Consider the following 16060-nt stretch of genomic DNA (forward strand, 5'->3'; position numbering starts at 1 on the left):
TTAATGCTTCTGAGAAAGAGCTGATTGAATCAGCTTCTGCACTGTGTCTTTCAGCTCCTGGTTCCTCAAGCTGTAGATGAGGGGGTTCACTGCTGGAGGCACCACCGAGCACAGAGATGACACCACCATATCCAGCGATGCAGAGGAGATGGACGGGGGCTTGAAGTAGGAAAATATGGCAGTGCTGAGAAACAGGGAGACCACAGCCAGGTGAGGGAGGCACGTGGAAAAGTCTTTGTGCCGTCCCTGCTCAGAGGGGATCCTCAGCACAGCCCTGAAGATCTGCACATAGGACACAACAATGAAAACAAAATAGACAAATGCTACTAAGAGACTAACTACAAGAAGCCCAACTTCCCTGAGGTAGGAGTCTGAGCAGGAGAGCTTGAGGATCTGGGGGACTTCACAGAAGAACTGGTCCACAGCATTGCCCTGGCAGAGTGGCAGTGAAAATGTATTGGCAGTGTGCAGCAGAGCATGGAGAAACCCCCTGCCCCAGGCAGCTGCTGCCATGTGGACACAAGCTCTGCTGCCCAGGAGGGTCCGGTAGTGCAGGGGTCTGCAGATGGCAACGTAGCGGTCATAGGCCATGACAGTGAGAAGCCAGTACTCTGCTGACATCAGAAAAAAGAAGAAAAAGACCTGTGCAGTACATCCTGCATAGGAGATGGCCCTGGTTTTCCACAGGGAATTGGCCATGGATTTTGGAAGAATAATGGAGATGCAGCCCAGGTCAAGGAGAGAGAGGTTGAGGAGGAAGAAGTACATGGGGGTGTGGAGGTGGTGGTCGCAGGCTACGGCGGTGATGATGAGGCCGTTGGCCAGGAGGGCAGCCAGGTAGATGCCCAGGAAGAGCCAGAAGTGCAAGAGCTGCAGCTCCCGTGTGTCTGCGAATGCCAGGAGGAGAAACTCAGTGATGGAGCTGCCATTGAACATTTCCTTCCTCTAGGCATGGGAACCCCTGTAAGGAGGAAAAGTCATTGCAAGCTCAGAGAGAATTTTCTGAGCCAAACTAAAGAAGTTTTGTACAGACTCTTCCCTTCCTAATAAAATCTGTCCCTTTTGTTTTTTCCATTTCTGAAGACCTTCCTTCATCTCTGTTGCTGAAGCTCTGGTTTGGTGCTGGCTGAATGTGCCATGAGGAGCTGGGCTTCTGCCCGCTGGCTGCCCAGGTGTCAGCCCTGCTCTGCAGCAGTGAGTTCATGGGAACGGTGGAAGCAGGGGCCAGCTCTGGCGTCCAACTTCCTAAGAGGAAACCACCCCTAATGCAGAAGGGCTTGTCAGCATCTGCACCTCCTGTCCTAAGGAACGAGAATGGTAGAAGCTAGATTGAACATTTAGCTTTTTTACTTTTTTTTTCCATTATTTCTGTTATATTAATTAAAAATTATTTTGAGATGATAGTAAGTAACCCTCAGCATTTTGTGCTGCATACAGGGAGAACAGAGTGAGTCTTGTATGAGAAGAGAATTGCTGTGGCTTAGTGCAGAGTGAGGGGAGCTGGTCTGTCCCTCAGTCCCAGGGGCTCTGGGCTTACAGCATTCTGAGATTAAACACAATCACACTGCTATGTTTCAAAAAAAGCCAGCAAGCACTGCTGAGTGCAAAGGAATCCACTGCAGACCGCTAGATGTCTAACCCTTACTCAAGCTCTCAGCACCTCACTTCTAGCCCACAGCACTCAGGCTCATTTCACCAACCCAACAGCAGGGTTTTGGCCTCAGCATCTCTGTGCTGAACTATGGAGTGGTCAGATAACACAAAGATGTTATGGGAGAGTTTTGCACCTCTGAGGGAAACTCACAGATTGGGAGGACACCCCAAGAAGTTCTGTTAGGTGTTTGCATGATTATATCTCACTGAGGGAAAAGCAGCTGATGCCCCAGCCCCACAGCCTGCAGTGCCCACAGCCCCACAGGTGAAAGCTGGGACACTTGTTCCCATGGACACAGCTGCAGGAAAGGACCCACAAGATCAGGGGGTGACTCTGCAGCTGGAACTCCCCTCCCCAGACAGCCTGACAGCAAGAACAAGGTCCCAGCAGCAGCACCACAGAGAGGTGGAGGCACAAGGGCAAATACAGCCAGGGTGCGGCTGAGAGAGGACAGGGCAGAGGCAGGCGGGCACTGGGGACAGCGTCCCCCTCCCCCAGCTGTGCGTGCCCCCTCCCCGACACCACCATTGCCGGGCAGCTGCTCTCAGCCCCTGTGCTCTGCAGAGGGCCGTGGGCACGTGGCTGGAGAGCTGCAGCACGGCTCTGCTGGAGCTCTGGCTGCAGAGGAGGGGGTTCATGGCTGGGACCCCACAGCCCTGAGGGCAGAGGCTTGGGTGGGTGGGAGAGGAGGCCAGGGGGCTTGCTCAGAGGAAGGGGTCTGCCCTGGAGGGGATGATACAGAGATTTCTGAATTCTCCCTCCCACAACATTTCTGGTTTCTGTGTCCCCTCATTCCTTCATCGTAAACCTGATGCCTGGGGATTTTCCTCCTGGCAGCTGTTTCCCTGTCTGATCTCTTTTCCCTGTCAGCACTCACAGACCCCATCCCAACCTCTGTGCACTCACCCTGGCCCTACACACACCTGCCTGTTTGCAGGGCCCTGGCTGGGTGCCTGTTCCTGTTTGGAGGTTCCAAAGGCCAGGGCAGGACAACCCTGCTGGGTGCAGCAAGGGTGATGCTGGTGCTGTCCCTGGGCAGAGGAGTGGCTGAAGGCACCTGAGGAGGCTCTTAGCAGACCAGCTGACCACTCACAGTTACAGCTCAGGAGTCTTAGTAAGTTCTTCCAACTTGACAGCTCCTTTTTCCATTTATTCCTTTTTTCACCTGTTCACCGCCTGTCAAAAAGAAACTAAAAATACAAACTCAGGGAGATCCTTAGATTTACAGTAACTTTGCCTTGACCTTGCTCTTGAAAAGCCCCCTCAGAAATGTCCTGGGGTGATCTGAAGCTGTGAGCAGCCTTGACCAAGGCAGCAACCTCTTCACAGAAAAAGGACGCTCTACTGCCAGGAGTTGCTGCTTCTACTAACAAATTCTCCCCACAGCACTGTTCAGAGCTCTCTGGGATAGATGAATGCCAACCCTGGCAAGATAAAAATCCCTGCTGTGGCACACGGCACCCTGGGTTGCAGGGACCCTGTTCTGAAGTACAGCCGACATGCTCTGTCCCTCTGACAGTGCAGCCGGGAATCTCTGCTCCAAAGCACGTCCTTTTTCTCTACACTGGGGAAACTGTGAGAATCCTCCTGACAGATCCCACAGGCTGTGGGCTGCGCCAGCTTTAGCAGGAACCACAGATGCGTTGCCCTGGAGTCAGAGACTTACCCTGAAAAGTGCTGTGAAGATTTTTCTCCGAGTGAGCTCTCCTCTCTCCTCCCAGCCCAGGCTGCCTTTCACCTCCCTGTGCCTCGCTCCTCTCCCCTCAGCTCCTGCAGGCAGAGCCCTCAGCCCTGCTGCGCTTGGCAGAGGAGCTGCTCCTGGGCAGAGCTGTCTCTCTGCAGCGCTGCCCTGTTACCAGCAGCTCCCTCCATCCCAGGAGCCCGGCCCAGCTCAGCAGCAGAGGCCCAGCCCAAGGCAGCACTTTCTCTGTCCCCTCTGGGCTCCCTCCAGCTGTCCCTGGGGCTGCAGGGGAACCTGCTGGGAAACAGCCTGAAGCCATCACTGATGATCCCTCAGCTGGGGAGAGAGAGTTCTTTCCAGCAGTGTACTTTTCTTTATTTCTAGCATTGTATTTTTTTTACCATACTCAGATTTATCTTCCAGAATCATGTTTTCACAGTTCAGTTTTAGGCAGGACAGTTTCCCTTTCTCTTCACCATCAGCTGTATTTTCCACCTGTCCTTTGGGTAGAATGGCACTTGTCCCACATACGTCCTTCCTCTGCCTGACCTCAATCAGGGCAGTTGAATGTGGGTTTGATGGCCAAGCATGGGCTTGTAGTGCTACGCGAGACACCAGGGCTCTGCAGCACAGCTGCATGCAGCTGGCACAGACAGCAGCGGCCCTGTGCAGGAAGCCCAGCCCCATTCAGAGCAGCGGTGTGACGGGCACCAGCCAGGGCATCTCAGACCAATTCAGTGCCTTTGCCCAGTGACTGAATCCCACCGCTGCAGAGGCACAAGGTCTGTCCCTTCTCCATCCAGGAGACGTATGACAGCACATGAACACAAAACATCTCCCACGGAGGTCTCTGCAAGTGTTCCGTCACTCTCAAACCCTCCTGGTTCTTCTCTCCCCATCGGTTAACCTTCCCATTGATGATACCATCATGGATTCATCCAACAGCTTTCACGATGTTCCTGTATCACAGGATGTCCTCACCCAAAACCACTTTCAAAATCCTCTCTTCCTTGCTGAGATCAGCTTCACCTTTGCCATCTCTTCATTCTACTTTCAGGGTGTTCTGGTTCTGGCTAGGATAGAGTTAATATTCACCTAAGCTGGGTGGAGAACTGGAGCTGGTAGCCCTTATGGCTGGGGCACCCAGCTGGGATAATTAACTAATTAGCTAACAGCTGGGGTTAATTTACTCAAATTAGCCCAAGGGCAATTCCATCCCATCTGACATCATGCTTAGTATATAAGTGAGGAGGGTGTTGAAGGGAGTCTCCTTGCTATTTGGAATAAACCAGCTGTGGAGATTTGTGGTGAGCCATTGTACTGTATTTGTATTCCATTACTGTTTTGTTTTCCTTTGTTATTGCTGTTAAAATTACTTTTTGTTCACTCTCAACTCTTGTGTTTTTGCTGTTTGTTTGTTTGTTTACCAGTTCTCCCTTCTGTCCCACTGGACAGTAGGAGGAGTGGGAGAAAGACTGTGTAGTCTGGACCAAATCAGGGCTGAACTATGCCAGAGGGAATAATGGCTGCGGGGTGCTGGGACAGGTCACATGGCTGGGGTGCTGTGATGGGTGGGTACAGGATGATTAGGATCATCAGGCCAGAAAGATCAGGAGGTGGGTGTGCTCAGTGCAAAGGAGCTGTTTAGATGCGTGGAGCTTGTCTCTGGGATGGACAAGCTGGGATGACACATGTGATCCTCACAAGCTGGTTGAGGATCAGAGGAGACACTGGTAAAGGTGATACTGCTGTGGGAGACAAAAAACCCATTCAAGTCTCCAGGGAGAACTAAATGAGCAGTGACCCTGGGATTACCTGGAAGGGGAGCAAACCAGGATGCAAAATATTGTGAAGGTTGCTGGAGGGTCTTGAGACAGTCTGGGGCACAGGTCTATATAGATCAGGTGTCAGATAGGCCAACAATGGTGAAACTCATTTGCATCTGTTACTCACAAAGAGGGAAGATCTGGTCACAGATGTGAAAGCCACAGTCAGCCATAGTTGCCACAATTGTTAAACAATGGGGTCTCACCTCCCAAGAAGAATGAGGAAAGAAAATAGAAAAGTGCAGATGCTGGACCTCCAAGGAGGAGGCTGTGTCCTAGTCTTGTGATTTGTAGTGAGGGAGCCCATGTGAGCAGCATAGAAGGGCCGTCTACACCAATAGTCAGGAAAACAATAAGAGATATTCAGGAGAGAAGCTTGAGGAAGCAGGAAATTCCTGGGAAAGCACTATAGAAACAAGGAGGTGTACAGGAGATAGATGCAGAGACTTAAAGAAGGAATTCAGAAAGAGGGTTGATTTTACTAAATATCCAGAGTTGACGCTTGCAATGGAGTTCAGGGGCACAACAATCAGCTGTTCCTACTTGAGGAAAAGTGAAAGAAGAAAGGAAGAGAATGTGTGGCCACTGCTGGGTTTAGTAAGAGGAGGAATAGATAGGTTTGAGGTACTCTTGGCCTTTGTCTTCTCCAGCAAGGTCTCTCAGATGTGTGTGCCTAAAAGGCAGAGCCCAGCCAAAACACAGCAGTGGATGGAGATGGAGTCAGAGGTTACTTAGGTAAGGTCAGTCCTTAAGAGTCCGTTACACGAGATGGGATGGATCTTAGGATGCTGAGAGACCAGGATGATGTCATAGCAAGGCTGTTCCGAGACATTTTGTGAGGTCATAAAGACTGGAGAAAGCAAAAAGCAAAACTTGCATCCATCTTCTAAAAAGACCCAAGGACTGAGCAGGGGAATTCCAGGGTGCAGTGACAGAGGCCAGGAGCTGTGTGGCTGGGCAACAGCTCTGTGGGAAAAGGCTGTGGTGGTCCTTCAGTTTCATGAGGCAAAACATGACCAGCAGAGTAGGTGGCAAACAGCATCCAGGGCTGCATGAGGAGCACCACAGCCAGAAGAAGTGATTGTCATCTCCTGCTCAGCACTTTTTACACTACTTCCAAAATATTTCAGGTTTAGACAGTGTGCAATCAAAATGAGACATTGGCAAAGAGGAGTCAGTTCACTGCAGGGCTACTCAGATGGTAATCCTTCCATTTTCCTTCAAATGTTTCTGTGATTTCCCCAGGAATATCAGTATCTACAAGAAGCACAACAACAAAAGCATCTCCATCTCCTCCCCAGTTCTAAATCTATTTCTGGCAGTTCAGTACTGAGTGGTGCCTCCCGCAGTGAACTCCCTCATCTACAGCAGGAGGAACCAGGAGCTCAAGGATGCCCTGAAGAGAGTATATGAATACACATTATTCCATCATTAATAAGGACCCAATCATCTACATATAAGTCCCTGGAATACAGTAAAGTTCTAGTCTGTCTTTTGTTGTTCTATTTTTTATTTTGCATTGTGGAGGCAGAAAGTGCAGCACAGCTGTTTGTCATTGGCGAATTTGGGCTATGTCCCTCAACACCGCTTGCTCAACAACAAAAAACAGCAACTAGAACAAGATAAGAAAATACCAGAGGCAAAAATATTAAAGACAACAAAAAAACTATAACCAATCCAAATAAAGCACAAGGCATGTGAATAGTATATTCCTACCAATCAAATTGGATAATTAAGTGTGTGCACTTCGTGTGTAATTTAGAGTGTAAAACGCTGACTAACAATAAAGGTCTCTGGAACACCATCCACGCAGTCCGTGTTTTTACTGCCACAATTTTTACTGGCTCTAGTACGTTCCTCAAGTTAATGACCTCTCCTTGTAGGAGAATGAAACCCAGATACTTTACACTTCTCTTACAAAACTGTATCTGATGTGGAGAAGCCCGAGGGCCCTTCTCAGCAAGGGACACAGGAAGGTACAGGTGTCAGCTACATAAGATTCCTAATGAATCCTTCACATCATATACCAAAAACAGTTCTAATTTTTTAAAAACCCAACATACTGCAGATTTTCTACTAAAATTTTAGAAAAATAATGGAGAAAACAAGAGAGCTTTGATGGGAATCTTGCTCATGTTAGCTATATCTTTCCCCAAGTAAATACTGAAAGTTATCAAGACTCCAGATGGCTAAGCACAGTGGTTTAAAGAAGAAAACTTTGCCCCTGTATCTATCAGTCAGGAATATTTATGTTCATCAATGAAAAGATGTAAGATTCTCATAAGAAGAAGAAGCATAAAGAAAATCATATTGAGAGACTCCTGGAGTGACCGCACCGTAGGTCCCTGCTAACTGCCAATCCTGGGTGACACCGAGCTGTCCTTTTTGCGTACAGCAAGGAAAGATTGCACCGCAGCAGCGAGGGGTCCTTTAGGGAGGCCTGGGTTTTGTTCTGCAGTTTTACCTTGGGTTTTGTCATCCTGGGCACTCCCGTTTCCGATGGCCTTGTTGTCCAGGATTCTGACAACAGTTTACAACAGTCTCCTCTTCTTAGAGATCCAGTGCTTCTAACATTTTTTCCTCGGCCTCCACCTTGGAAATCTCTCCCTCCCTGTCCTCTCAACCTAGGATTATTGTTCAATGCTGCTGCCAACAGACGAGCTTTGTGTGCCTCTTCTTTCTGAGGGTTTTGCTTCAGCTGTCTTTCATCTTTTCCATTAAACATGAATGTAGCAATGCAATTTTACCCAAGCCTTTGCCCGGCCATCCTGGGCTTAGAAAAATATTTCTTAATATGTGAGGCTGCCTGATCTACAAAGAAAGAGACCATCAAAGTCTGATTTTCCTCATTTCCAGGGCTGACTCCTCTAAACACACTCACTTGTTTAACCAATTGGGTGTAATATTGAGAAGGATGTTCAGCATATCCTTGATGGCATCCTCAGATCTTAGCCCAATTTACAGTCTTCCTTCCTGCCAGTTCTAACAACTCTGACAATCTCCTGTCACGGTTCACAGTGTATCTCTATTGGCTGGTAAATTTGAGGGACTGACCTGGGTCACTGGTTGGCCATGGAGTTCTGCCCTGTGCTCCACAGGCCCATTTGCTAATTGTTTCCCAGATTTCAATTCTGTCATCAGCAGTGAAAAGAGTCTCAAACACTCCCTGCATGTCAGCCCACAGAGGGCTAGAGATGCCAAAGATGCCACCTACAGTTTGCATCACCTTCTCTGTAGCATCCCACTCTGGGCACTTGTTACCCCAAACCCAAATCAGCAGGTGCAAATGGCATGTAGGCTGTTCCCACAGAAAGCTGACCAGGTTCTGGTCCCAGCTCTTTTATTTCTTGTTGGAGAGCTGTTTGCACACCAGAAGGAAGCAGCAGCTGGAGCCGAAACCAGATCAAAAGCAGAAGAGCGAGCAGTAGCATGGGCAGGTGGAGCTGGATGTGGCACGTCCCTGATTTTCCTGTTCAGACAGAGACTTTTACTCAATTTCCAACCTGGAGGGGAAACCTCTCTGAGATTTAATAGTTCTGGAATGTAAAGAGATGCTATTTTTCCCATTTGTTCACAGCCCTACTTTTTCTCCACACTGGAGGGGAACATTTGCTTTGATCCCTGTTAGTATCCCAGACATACCAAGAGCCACTTCTTGTGATGGGAACCAGATCTGCCATTGCTGGCATAATTAACTCAGCGTAATCAAAAGAACCAGAGTGCGGCCACGTTTGGTTCACATCACCAAAGGCAGTCACTCCTGACCAAATTTCCTGACACACGGCTTGGCTTTTTGGTGACTCAGCCATCCCATCAGGTTCCAGTGTTGCAGCAATTAATGTGCTGGTGAATCTTCCACTATCCTTCCTCTGCATCCCATTATTCCAAAATCACCTCCTTACTTCCAAACAAGCTCCACACTTCACTCATCACCCTGTGCCTGTGTCTCTTGAGAGGAACTCGGCAACAAGCCAACAGTGCAGGTCACGGGGTACGCATGGGAGAGAGACACTGGACCAGGTGAGTCGGCTGTGTCCTTTCTGGGTTTCCAAAGTGTTACAAAAATTCCCAACTGGCCAATGCTGACTGAGAACCTAGGATGCACATACAGAATTACCAGAGTGAATATTTACTCATGTTCATGAGTGGTCCAGCCAAACTGGGGCACCTCAAATCTGGTTCACATGGGGTACTTAGAGCCTTCAGACATTGACATACAACAATATTTGACTAATCACTAATTAACAAATACACTCCTGATTACTAATCATAATAAAACTTTGCAAAGCAACTGTATTTCTGTGTCATCATCACAGATTGACGATGATTGATCCAGATGTCTCTGGAGTTGCTCTTGCTATGGTTCCTTGTCTGTGGTGCCAGACACTGGGAGGGTCTCAAAGCTGTGTTAGAGGGACTGGCGTGCTGGCGGTGAGTTGCAGGGGTGTCTTTTATTCCTCATGCACAGCTCTGAGATTCCGAGAAGTAAAGTCTTTGTTTTCAGGTCCAGACTGTCCTTCAGGTTCTTGTGAGGAGCTGGTGTCCGTCAGTTTTCTTGCTTGCGCATGAGTAATCCGTACACAATGTGAAATCTCTCTGTCTCTCTCCCTCTCTCAGGTTAAAATTCTTGCATACTATAAAGGCTGATTTGCATAATTGGGGGGGAAATGTTCATAGCACTCTGCAGACACACACACAGTGTGGTTCCCTCCAGGAGCTGGTTTTAGACCCTCTGTCTATCCAGCAGCTGGCCCTGGGATCCCCTCATCCCCCCCGTTCCCCAGGCCCACACAAGCACACACACATACAAATGTACGTATGAAGTCCCACTGGGCACCTCACCTCTCTGGCTCCTCAGTCACCCTTGTCAGGAAGATGTCATCATTGTGCTCCAAAAACCTCCTGGACGGCTTGCGCCTGGCTATGTTGCCCCTTCACAAAATACTGGGATAGTTTAGATCTGCTTTTGGGACCAGGGCCTGCAAACATGAGGCTTCTTCCAATTCCCTGAAGAAGGACTCATCTACTTCCTTTTCCTGATCAAGGGGTCACCACCAGACATCCACCATCCCCAACGTTGCCCATGTTGTTCTGCCCTCTCATGTTGACCACTCAGCTCTCAGCTGACTCATTGTCCCCAGGCAGAACTCCAGGCCCTCCTGCTGCTCTCTCCCATAAAGGGCAACTTCCCCTCCGAGCACAGACCTGTGGCCTTGTGACTTGTAGATCCCCCAGACCCCACAGTTTCTCCTGGAGGTGTTTTTTGTAGTGCCCTGCAACTGCTCCTGCTGTTACCTTGTGAGAGACACCACCATCATGGTGAGCCATCTGCACACAAACATGAACAGTTGGCTCAGTGCAGGGGAACCTGGAGAAACTCTGGGCTTTGGCCAACAGAAACCTCTGGAAGTTTTACAAGGAGTAGGGCCTGTTGCAATAAGACAAGGAGTAATGTTTTTAAAATAGAGCGAGGTAGATTTACACTGGAAATTAGGAAAAAAAAATTCATAATGCAAGTTATGGAACACTGGAACAGGTTGCCCAGAAAGGTGGTGGAGGCCCCATCCCTGGAAACGTTCAAGGCCAGGCTGGATGAGGCTCTGAGCGACCTGATCTACTTGGGGATGTCCCTGCTCCTTGCAGGGGGGTTGCACTTGATGACCTTTGAAGGTCCCTTCCAACCCTAACCATTCTATGATTCTATGAGGCTCTGAGCAACCTGATCTAGTTGGGGATGTCCCTGCTCCTTGCAGGGGGGTTGGACTAGATGACCTTTCAAGGTCCCTTCCAACACTAACCATTCTATGATTCTATGATTCTAGTGTCCAGTCCCACAGAGTGGAGAGATTAACCAAATACATCAGGGCAGGCTGCAATCTGATTGACTGAGCAGGGGCTCTGAGGAGAAAGTGGTGGGCACTATGAAGGACACCATATGTGCTCACCATGAAGAAGCCCAGCTACATACAAGGCTGCATTAGGAGGAGCATGGGCCACCCAGACAACCTGAGGTATCGTCCCACCCATCTCAGAACGGCTGTGGTCCCACACAGACAAGTGTGTCGCAGTGTGGGGCTCCCCATTTCAAAGAAGTAGGAAGGAACTGGAGAGTGACCAGCGGAGGTCTGTAGAGGTGGTATTTGGAACCTGGTGCACATGACCTGTGTGGGATGGCTGAGGAACATGGGCTTCTTTAGCCCAACATTGTGGATGCTCCAGACAGTACAGGAGTAGCCTGAGAGTGCTTCAGTGCATGGTTTCAGTGGTGGTGAAGCTGTTCTTCACAGTGAGAAACAAAATAAGAAAGAGATAATGCACTTTCAGATTTGCTCAGCATCAGAGCCACCTCTACATTTCCTTTCCCTGTCACGTCTGCCTCCAGGTTTGTGCTCTCACCAGCCCCAGGGAGGCTTTGTCAGTAACGTCCCTCAGTGGGACCCATTACGGCTCCAAGAAACTTTGGAGTTTGTGTCTGACTTTGACTTCTGGAGAGGTTTCCTCAACTTCCTCACTGTGTCTCAGGTTCATGGACTTGGCCCCAAACCCACCAGAGAGGTCATTAAAATGCCTTGGGCTGGTCCTCTGCTGCTGAGCTGCTCCAGGCCCCTGGGACACAGGTTGCTCACGGCAAGGAGGCAGAACGGCAGAGAGACAGCTCTGCCCAGGAGCAGCTGCTCTGCCAAGCGCAGCAGGGCTGAGGGCACTGCTGCAGGCACTGAGTGGGGACAGGCAGGGCAGAGAGAGGTTAAAGGCGGCCTGGGCTAAGAGCTCACTGGAGGAGAAACCTTCAACAGCCCTCTGCACGGTAAGTCTCTGGCTGCAGGGCAATGAACAGGAGCTTCCTGGAGGGGTCTCGTCCAGCTGCCACAGCCCACAGAGATCTCTCTCCAGTGTGGAGGAGGAGGAGGACATGCTCCAGAGCAGGGCTTCCCTGGGTCTCTGGGCAATGCAGTCCAGAGGGTGGGGATGAAGCTGGCTCTCTGTTAAGGACACCCCATCTTTAGGGCATCCAGGAGCTGACAGCTCTTCCCTGGAGAGGGGAGTGTGGAGATCATCTGCATTTTAAACTGGGTTCCATCTTCTGGCTCAGAGAGGTGTGAGCCCAGGGCAGCTGACAGCAGGACGGATGGACATACTGTCTGTCCTCCCTGTGCACCAAGGCTCTGTCCCTTTGCCTCCCAGGGCTCTCAGGATGGCACCTGCAGTGTAGTAGAGATGCCAGGGATGTCTGCCTTCAGCAAACCCTCCTCAGGTGGGACGGGGGGCAGGAACAAAAGAAACATAACCACCCCCCACAGCTCTGCTCTGCAGCCGGGTGAGTTGGGAGGGACAGTGCTGAAATGTCATTGATTTCATGAGGGGATTTAAACAGAGATCACTCCTGGTTCCTATCTGCCTGTTGGTGCACAGCAGCACTGACTCCTCAGGAGCCCACAGCAGAACCCTCTGCTCCCCATTGCACCCTCAGCCAGCAGAACCTAGAGCTCAGCCAGGGTGCTGCATGACGGTCTTTCTGGAAGGACAGAGGCTGGGGGGGGCGTGATTGTTCTATGAGAAATTGAGTAAGATTTCCTCTGAGAAGTCAATCCTAACCCTTAACTCTCTTGTCTTGCTTCGACAGACTCCTATGTTCGGAGGAAGGAAGTGTCCAACAGCAGCTCCATCACTGAATTTCTCCTCCTGGCATTTGCAGACACACGGGTGCGGCAGCTCTTGCACTTCTGGCTCTTCCTGGGAATCTACCTGGCTGCCCTCCTGGGAAACGGCCTCATCATCACTGCCATAGCCTGCGACCACCACCCCCATACCCCCATGTACTTCTTCCTCCTCAACCTCTCCCTCCTTGACCTGGGCTGCATCTCCACCACTCTCCCCAAAGCCGTGGCCAATTCCCTCTTGGACACCAGGGCCATCTCCTACATGGGATGTGTTGCACAAGTCTTTCTATTTGTCTTTTTGGCCGTGGCAGAGTTTTATGTTCTCACTGTCATGGCCTATGACCGCTACGTTGCCATCTGCAGACCCCTGCACTACGGGACCCTCCTGGGCAGCAGAGCTTGTGTCCACATGGCAGCAGCTGCCTGGGGCAGTGGGTTTCTCCATGCTCTGCTGCACACGGCCAATACATTTTCACTGCCACTCTGCCAGGGCAATGCTGTGGACCAGTTCTTCTGTGAAATCCTCCAGATCCTCAAGCTCTCCTGCTCAGACACCTACCTCAGGGAAGTTTGGGTTATTGTAGTTAGTCTCTCAGTAGCATTTGTCTGTTTTGTGTTCATTGTTGTGTCCTATGTGCAGATCTTCAGGGCTGTGCTGAGGATCCCCTCTGAGCAGGGACGGCACAAAGCCTTTTCCACGTGCCTCCCTCACCTGGCCGTGGTCTCCCTGTTTCTCAGCACTGCCGTGTTTGCCTACCTGAAGCGCCCCTCCATCTCCTCCCCATCTCTGAACCTGGGGGTGTCATTTCTGTACTCGATGGTGCCTCCAGGAGTGAACCCCCTCATCTACAGCATGAGGAACCAGGAGCTCAAGGATACCCGGAGGAGGGTGTACAAATCCATATTCTTCCATCATTAATAAGTACTCACCATCTACATATAACTCCCAGGAATGCAGTAAAATCCCAGTCTATCTTCTGCTCTTCTATTTTTTAATTTTGTATTTGTTTTTCAAAGTTGTGATAATATTAGTTGTAATTATGTATTATTCATACAACTTCTTCTTAATTTTCAGACCTCTTTTTTCTCTCTTGTAAACCCAAGTTACAGAAGGAACTGGTCTCATTGCATACATAAAGCAGCTGGAACATAGTCATTTGCCCCTACTCTCATCTCTCAGATCTCCTCTGGAGGTTGGGTCCCAGCTCCAGCAGGCAGAAGGGATTCAGGAGCCAAGGGCACAGTTGTCACATGGGAGAGGCCAACACCAATGTTAGCGTAGATGTTTGACCATGCAGGGTGAGGACACACTGCAGTGGGTGTGTGGTGCACAGCCCAGTCTCCTGGAAGGCAGCTGAGACAGACAAGTGCAGGAAAACACCGTTCCCTTGGTGGAATGGAGAGTCCAAGAAGGTGCCCCAGGGCACCTGTCACCCCCCAGCCTCCTCTGTCAGATGTTTCTAGCACTGCCCACTCACACCAGTTTATGGGTGCTTTTGCTGTGTGGCCATCTCCATCCTCCTGCTGGTCTCAGCACCTGTGCTGGGGGAAAAGCCAGCCCTGCCCAGCCGCTCTTCTCACCCAGACCTTGGCCACCCTAGAGCAGGGCTGTTGGTGAGCCCTTGCATGGACACAGCTGGGGCTTGGCTGGATCTGGGCACTGGGGGACTACAAACGAAGGAGGGCTGATGGGGATGGACACTGAGGTCTGGCAGGGGAACTCTGGTGACAGCAGTTTCCCCACCCCAAACAGACCCTGTCCTGTGCAGTGTCTGATGAGGGGGGGCCGTGGGGGCGTGAATTGGGCACTGGGGCTGTGCTGGCTCAGGAACAGGTCACAGATTGGAGCCATAACACAACAGTCAGGGGCACATTCTCAAAGGAGACCTGAGCAAGGAGCAACATGCTGCTTGGTGTCAGGTCTGCTCCAGAACAGAAAATGCTGAGCGGGGTGTCCATGAGCCCTCCCATGTGGAGGGCAACCAGAAAGCCTTCTGTAAATTCACTGGCAGCACAAGGAGTCAGCTGAGGAATATGTGTGCTCATGGCTCAGTGCAGCAGTACATGTGGAGACCAAAAGTGAAAAAAGGCTGAGGGACTCATTGCTGTGTTTCCATCATTTTCTCCTGGTAAGAACTGCCCTCAGACCTCCCTGGTCCTCCAGTCTCCTACCAACATCTGTGCTAGCAAGGTCGCATCCATGGCAGAGGAAGATGTATCTGGAGGGGACTCAATGGCGGTTGGGCACACACAGGTCATGGGCCTAGAGGGGATCTGCCTAAGGGTGCTGGGAGAGCTGTCTGCAGTCATGGCCAGGCTGCTCTTGGTCTTCTTTGAAACGGGAGGTCAAACAGAGACTGGGAGAAGGCAGACACCACACTCATTTCCAAGCAGTGCAAGAGGGAGTATCCAGGAGCTGCATCTGCCTCAGCTGGTCAGCTGCATCTCAGTCCCTGGGAAGGTGATGGAGCCAATTAATTCAGGTGACTCCTTTGCTCACATCCTTCAGCTGTGGCTATCTGGGCTGACCTGGGATAGAGGAAATACCCATATGCTGCTTGGAAACGTGACCCAGGACCTATGGGAGCCTTTCTGGAGCATTCCCTGATCCCAGGAAATGTATCTCCAGACACCTCTGCTGAGACAACTTCTTCCTCTCCATTGACTAGAAAGGGAAGTCTAGACAACTGGATTTGACAGAGACATCTGCATGGAGGTGTCTGATGTTGCGGGAGACCCGTTTCATCCCTTTCTTCACTTAAAACTGAGTCACTCTTCGTTTACCCTGGGAGGAAGCAAAAGGGGAGTATTCAGGGATGAGCTAGAGACCCCTTTAAGTAGACACTGTAACACAGATGTGTTGAGATGAGTGCAAATCTGGCCACCCAAACCCAGGCTGTTTTGCTGAAGTTGGTCACCCTGCTTCCCAGTATGAGGTGGGAGAGCCTGCCGCCTTAGTGGGTGACTCCATGCAAAGAGCGAGGGAATGGCATGGATGCTCCTGGGTACAGAGGGGTTTTGGCACACGACTAACAAATACCTTTTTTTTTTCTTTTTTTTTTCATATACTGAAGGCCTGATTATGATAGCAATGCTTAGAAAATGTCAATAAAAATGAAACAAAGAAGAAATAAGGAAAGTTGTAAAACAAAGACCGAACTCTAATACAATTTTCAGCTTTTAAAATTCTTTGTGTTTATTTCCTCCTAGTTTAGCTTTGACTTATTTTTTCTAATATTCC

At 50.1% G+C, this 16060-nt stretch overlaps 2 protein-coding genes across 2 annotated transcripts; one reads left to right on the forward strand and one right to left on the reverse strand.

Annotated features, from left to right (window-relative positions):
• On the reverse strand, positions 1-936 carry LOC147599850 (olfactory receptor 14A16-like). Its single transcript, XM_086753678.1, has one exon. It carries the CDS (start codon positions 934-936, stop codon positions 1-3), a length of 936 nt encoding a protein of 311 aa, XP_086609804.1.
• Positions 937-1130: 194 nt separating this feature from the next.
• On the forward strand, positions 1131-13738 carry LOC147599851 (olfactory receptor 14C36-like). The gene is made up of 2 exons (XM_086753679.1): positions 1131-1317; positions 12783-13738. The coding sequence occupies exons 1-2, from the start codon at positions 1131-1133 to the stop codon at positions 13736-13738; spliced, it is 1143 nt and encodes a 380-aa protein (XP_086609805.1).
• Positions 13739-16060: the final 2322 nt, after the last annotated feature.

The sequence above is a fragment of the Chlamydotis macqueenii genome, chromosome 8 (assembly GCF_036417535.1).
Source record: "Chlamydotis macqueenii isolate bChlMac1 chromosome 8, bChlMac1.mat, whole genome shotgun sequence".
NCBI lineage: Eukaryota > Metazoa > Chordata > Aves > Otidiformes > Otididae > Chlamydotis > Chlamydotis macqueenii.